Source organism: Trypanosoma cruzi, genomic scaffold, assembly GCF_000209065.1.
Source record: "Trypanosoma cruzi strain CL Brener 1047053512661 genomic scaffold, whole genome shotgun sequence".
NCBI lineage: Eukaryota > Euglenozoa > Kinetoplastea > Trypanosomatida > Trypanosomatidae > Trypanosoma > Trypanosoma cruzi.
In genome coordinates, this window is record NW_001849155.1 from 16,936 (window position 1) to 23,550 (window position 6,615).

Here is a 6,615-nt window from a genome sequence, read left to right on the forward strand (position 1 = left end):
TCGAGACGGTTTTCGATTGCCGCATTGCATGGGGTGCTACAAGGCGATACTTTATGCCACGCGATTCTGTTGTGGGTGCCATGCGGTGGAAATATTTGACGTCGTTGAGGTGCCCTTGGAGGGTGGGGGTGGCGATCCTCCGGCGCGGGTGATTATTGACAGGTTCACACGCCCCTTTGAATTTGCTGTCCCTTCTTTGTACGTTCATGAACTGACCGCTGATATTGCAGAATATATTCAGGCTGCTGCAGTGCTCCATGCATTCAAGGTGTTGTCCTCCGCGCCGTCAACCTCGGCAGTTGACCGACCGGTCTCTTTGAAGGATTCGGGAGGAGGATCCGTTTAATTTGTTCCGCGGCCGGAGCCACTTTCTTCATTTCTTTCAGCTAGACACGCCCACACCGTCACATTGCGTTCTCTTCCCTCAATGGGGGGAATGGGTGATGACGAACCTTGAGAGACGGTGGCTCTCTTTGTTGCATCGCTGAGTCATCGGTCAGCGGCAGTTGATGCATCAGCCCTTCCTGAGGGTCGGCGACACAAACTCCGTGGCTGAGACGATTTGGATGGGAGTTCACAGGGGCAGAATGCGCGCCTTATTTCCGTGCTTATGCCGACGGAATGCAATTATTCGTTCCTTCCCGTGATGCCTCGTGTGTGCCATGACACTCCATTGAGGAGGGCACGAGGCGTCAGTGACCGTGTTATTTTGTTAGACACCACGGCTCTTTTTAGGTGTGTGATTCGACTGTGTGGTGGGTCGGTTGAGGGGGAGGACGTGGATGGGCCGCGCTTACCCGACTGCTGCGCCTCATTTTGCTGAACGCCCGACCAAATTGCTGCTCTCCTTTTGCTTGCTTCACCGGGCCTGGCGACCTCTTGAGGAGCGGTGCGACGGCGTGGACTGTCGGGCTACTGAGGAGGCCGTGGCTGCGCGGGATGTCCTGCGGAATTTTTTTGCTTTTTAGGACTACTGTAGAGAAGAGGACACTTCATGCCTCCTCCACGTCCAGGAGAGTAGATGGAGGGATCGCGGTTGTGGGATCTCACCTCACGAGTGTCTGCGCTCGTTGATCGCGTCGACGGTGCGCTCTGTGTGTCTTCGACCACTGCCGAGACATCCCGCCGTGTTTCTTCCGGTGAACGGGAAAATCCACCGACACGCAAGGGGGTTGCGGGGGATATTGCAGCGAGGAACGCTTTAAAGGCCCTGCAGTGAGGGAGCGCTGCTTGCAAGGATCCCACAGCACTTAGGATTCTGCTCGCTTCTAATTTCTGCTGTCTGTCTGTTGGTTGGTGCCGTTTGCCGGAGGGCATCTTGGCCCGTGCGCAACCGTCAATGACTCTGCTTCTGTGTGTGGCCACACAATGCTTGAGCCGTTGTGGACGGTGAGAGTAATTACTGTGGCGGTTACGACGAAGCGGATGTGTCACGCCGTGAATAGTCTTGCCACCCAATCACCCGCCGCGTCCTGTTTTGGTGATTTTTAAACTTTAATTTGATTTCTAGCACACAAAAACACTAAGGCTACGAAGAAGGAGAAAAAGCGCTAAACGCTACCGTGAAATTCGAAGGCTCTGAAAGGACCAACAACACACACACCGCCCACACACACACACACACACATATTTATATGCTATCACGTGTTGCTGCAGTTATGGCACCCCGCACACACAACCGTCGCCGCGTGACCGGATCCAGCGGAAGGAGGAGGGAAGGAAGAGAGAGTGAGCCGCCGAGGCCCAACATGTCCCGGCGTGCGTTTACTTCCGCGGCGCTGCTCCTCCTCGTCGTGATGATGTGCTGCGGCAATTGAGGAGCAACGCTTGCAAAGGAGAATGATGGCGTGATTGATTTACGACGTGTTCAGGAACCGGCGGGAGTCGATCTATCTGTGCCGCGGACGACGCTGGTGCAGCCGAAGGATGGGGTTGTTCCAGTTACGACGAGGGATTTATTTGCTTCACCCTCTCTCGTCAGTGCTGGTGGAGTAATCGCTGCTTTCGCCGAGGGTCAAATGGATGCCGAATATCAAGGTGGTCAATTAAGTAAGCCCTTTTCTTCTGATGTGGTTGCGGGGTACATCGACTCTGCGTGGAATTGGTCCACTGTTGTTGGTGAGGTCAATAAAAGTATACGTGGAGGGCACACACTGTGCTTGGAGCAGCGGAGGGAGAGGAGAGTTTGGGTGTTGTGCTCCGCCCCACAACAATCACGAAGGACAACGGAGTGTTTCTTCTTGTGGGAGACTCTGATGTGTCCTATGAAGGTGGGTGTTGGAGAGAGGGCGGCTTGGAGCTGAATCTGTTTGTGGGTGATGTCACGAATCCCACGGGTGGCAAGCAGAGTGGACGGATCGAATGGGGCGACCCCAAACCACTCTCGAAGAGGATCTCTTCTGCTTCTCACGAAGGTGAGTGGACGGAGTTTATTGCTTCTGGTGGCGTAGGTGTTGTGATGGAGGATGGCACGCTTGTGTTTCCTCTGATGGCGAAGGATGAGGCAGAAGACGTTTGCTCCATGATCATTTACTCAACGGACAGCGGCAGTGCCTGGGCGCTCTCTGAGGACATTTCCCCTGCGAAATGCCTTAACCCCGCGTCACCGAGTGGGAGGGATCACTTCTCATGATTGTTGACTGCGAGAATGGTCAGAGGGTGTACGAGTCGCGTGAAATGGGGACAGCGTGGACGGAGGCTATCGCGACACTCCCAGGCGTGTGGGTCATAAAACAGGAGTCTTTCAGAAGGAAAGCCTGCAAGCGGATGCCTTCATCGCCGCGACCATTGATGAAAGGAAGGTCATGCTGTACACTCAGAGAGGGAATGCCTCGGGGAAGAAAAGGGCCACTGCGCTCTTCCTTTGGGTCACGGACAAAAACCGCATGTTTTCTGTTGGACCGGTTGCCGTGGACAATGCTGCGGATTGGATGCTCGCCAGGACCCTGCTGCACTCGGATGGCAGTTTGCGTCTTTTACAACGGAGGGGCAACGGTGAGGGCCGTGTCATTTCAGTTTTCCCGCCTGACGGAGGAACTGAGTGCAATCAATTCCGTCCTCAGTAATTGGGCGCAAAAGGGCATTTTCTTCTCCAGCTTGTCTACACCCACGGCGGGTCTTGTGGCAGTTTTGTCCGGTGCGGCCAGCGATGACACGTGGAACGACGATTACCTTTGCCTGCATGCGATGGTGAAGGAATGCAGTGAAGGTCAACGATGGGCTACAAGTGACGGGACTTGAGTCCAGGGCAATATGGCCTGTGAACACTCGGGGTTAATAACGTGCGTCGTATTATTGAGCCACGACTTCACACTTGTGGCGTCGGTGACCATCGAAGAGACACCGAATGGGAACACTCCTCCACTGACTGCGGTGTTGGCGAAAACTGCGTCCAATCGTACCATGGGACTGTCCTACAGCCATAATAAGAAGTGGGAGATGTCGTGCGAAGGCAAGAGAACAACACGGAGCAGTACTTGGGAGCCGAAGGAAGAATAGCAAGTGGCACTCATGCTGCAAGGCAACAAGGACTCTGTGCACATTGATGGTCATTCGCTGGGGGAGGAAGAAGTGCCGTTGACAGGCGAGAGGCCACCTGATGCCCTGAGGTTTTGCTTTGGCGCGTGCGGTGAGCACGAATCTCATGTGACGGTGACGAACGTCTTTCTGTACAACCGCCCGCTGAATTCCACTGCGATGCGTGCACTCAGGGACAGGATCCCCGTTCCGACGAGAGAAGCGGCTCCGACACCGCCCGAGAAGATCCGAGTGGTTGACAGAGTCAGAGAGCACATTGCTGGGGATATTACAGAAGAGAAATGAATGGGCACGACACCCTGGAAACGAATCCCCACTACAAAAAGTCACCTCGCGGGGTGTGGAGCGGCGTGAGTCCCGACGACCGCCTCGCCTCTCCCAACGACGTGAAATCGATACTGCGTGATTTAATTGGTAACAACACCGTGCGTGTGTGCGTGTCTTGTGTGCCGCTGCTTCCTCTGGGATTGTATTTGTGTCGTGGCAGTCTTCTGAGCCGCAGAGTGTGGATTAGCGACTCCTCACGGAGAATGCACGCCGCATTGCCTGTGCTTTTACTGTCTGTTTTTTTCAATGCTCTTACTTTGTAATGTTCTTTTTAATGCAGTTTAGCTGGAGTAATAAGTACTGTTGTTTTTTATTTGCGTAATGTTTAGTTACTGCACACTTTAATGAGCGAAGTGTTTCTCCTCTTTTTTTTTTTTGTTTCCCACACACGGTGCCGGCGCTGCGACTGTGCGTCCCACGGACTGCGCGAAAGGAGGATTGGAGAGACAGGCCGGATGCCGCATGAAATGTGAAGGATGTTGTGTGGGCTGGTGAGACAGTACTTTTTTTTGTTTTAATTTGATTTTCTTCTTGGTGCGGGCAATGTGTATATTACACAACCACACGGTTCTCTTGTGCTGCTCGGCACATGAAAAAAAGCCCTGCCGAATCAAATTTTACTAATTTTTTAATTTTACTTTTGGGAGTCATGCCGGAGCCTCAACCTTTTTTGCTTTTTCCTTTTGTAAATCCCTGCGGGTTATTATTGTTGTTCTTGTACCCGCTGTCACTGTGTGTCTCATCGCGTCCCGTCGAGTCTCCCACTGTTGGCTGTGCTGTTGAAATGCCCTCATTCCTTTTCCTTCTTCCCTGCTAGAGGCGCCGATGGTCCGCGACGACGATTGTTTGTGTTTCCCATTTTTTGATGGCACGAGGGTGACTGGGCGCGGCCTGCAGAGCGCACTCGGAGTGGAGCGGATGGTGTGCGCCGTGCGTTATTGTGAGTGTGGATCGACACCCGTTAGAGAAGAGAGAAGTAAAGGACAGCGCCGTGGACTTGTATGCGCCCCGTCCCTCTCGTCGCCGCCGTGTGTGTGCCGTGCGCATGGCTCTATCTTGCGGTGCGACGTGGATGGCGGTGCTTCTGCGTGCGTTGTGCGGCGGGCTTCTCTTCTCCATGTCTTTCCCCTTTTGTGTGTGGGAAAGTTGTGGGAAAGGATATGTGCGGGAGAGTGAGCGTGGGTGGCTGCCAGCCTTGCCCTGCGCATTGGGGACTTCCATAGACGTAGATTTGCTTGACGGCGTTTCGCGGCTTCCAGGGCGTAGAGAGGAGGAGGATGGAGAGGGTCTGTTGTGGGCAGAAGGAGGATGGACAGGACAGTCCCCTTCCGTGTCCTTCTCGGTGTCGTTGGCAGTAAATACTGAGAGCATAAATTTGAGCGAGTGCGGGATGAAAGGTTTATGCCGCTTTGTGTGTGCTACTCAATCGTCGTCATTGCAGGCTGTCGTTACGCTGCGTTGTGGTGCGGTGCCGTTTGATGAGGGAGGGGCGCGATGCCACGGCTGCTGCGCACCACAACCATTTATTGCGTCTGCATCGGCATTGTTGTTTTTCAGTTTGTGTGAATTTTTTCTGCGCTCGCATAATATTTTATTTTGCTCCACGATGAATTTGTTGGAGGAGCTTTGGTTTTGGTGCCTGCTTCACGGCGCTTCGCCTTGTGTGTCGGTTGCGGTGCTTCCACGTGGTGCCAAGGCTTTTGATGGGGTGTTTATTCTTCTTTTTGCGCCCTGCAGCTAATCTTGTTTGGCCATGGCGGCAGCAGTGGGATTCTGCGACTGCGCGCTTGCCGTGCGTGTCTCATCTTTTGCCGTTGTTCCCTTGCTGTGTTGGTGGGGAGGAGACGAGCGACTGCGTCGGTGGAGTTGCGCCCCCGTGGGAGAGGGAAGGCACCGACCGCTGCTGACGGCGACGGTCTTTGCTGCAGGCGATGTGACGGGATGACGTCACCGGCGTCACAGTTAACCGAGATGGATGTGGGCCGCACTGCATCTCCCACCCCTCTCTTCATCCCCTCCGTCCACTGCAGTCACACGCCACACGCACCGCAGAGCAGCGGCGCGACCACCATCTGGATGTCTGTGAGCCAATCGGAATGCAAAATCGGTGTGGACCCTTTTCCCCGTGTTTGAGTGCTGCCGCCGTGCTTCTTTATTTTTCCTTTGTTGTGTATGCCGTGCGTGTATGGTGCCGCTGCTTGCTGCGCAATGCCGACTCGCGTGAACTAGAAACGACACTTTGACTGCTGGCGACCGGCGAGCTCTCCACTCCACTTACGCACCACCAACGCCAACGCCTTTCGGACGCGCTTGATGGCTGGCGGTTGTAACGCTGCCACATGGTCTGTCTCGGCTCTTGTGTGTCGTGCACGGCATCGGGACCGCCCTGTGATGCAGCCATTCGGCAACAGGAGCGGTGCCAGTGGTCATGTGGCTTTTTGCCGGGGTTCCGCCACTCGGCGCGGTGGCTTTGTGGGGTTGTGTGGGCGGTGGGAGGGCAATGGTGTCACTGACTTGATTGCGTCTGCGCGGCTTTGTGTCGGCGGCTGTAATGTGATGGGGATTGTATATGACCGGATGCCTCTGCGTGCCACTGTGTTTGGTTACTGTTGTTGCTGCCTTTTATTTCTTTTCTGAGCGTGCAGTTAGAGATACTTTTGTTTGAACAGCACAATTATCGTTTCAAGGTGTTAGGGATTAATTTCAGTATTAGGATTAGCAGTATCAGTATAACAATCTGGCGGAATCGTG

The 6,615-nt window shown here is 54.2% G+C and overlaps 1 protein-coding gene and 1 pseudogene across 1 annotated transcript, besides 2 other annotated features; both read left to right on the plus strand.

The window, feature by feature from the left end:
- Positions 1–6,615: a sequence feature (areas not merged during assembly with more than two copies in the genome that could not be assigned to a particular haplotype).
- Tc00.1047053504637.10 (uncharacterized protein) lies at positions 29–346 on the plus strand (the record flags this gene model as incomplete). Its single annotated transcript, XM_799676.1, has 1 exon — positions 29–346. One exon carries the CDS (start codon positions 29–31, stop codon positions 344–346), a length of 318 nt encoding a protein of 105 aa, XP_804769.1.
- Positions 1,594–1,627: a microsatellite.
- Positions 1,635–3,842, plus strand: Tc00.1047053504637.21 (annotated as a pseudogene).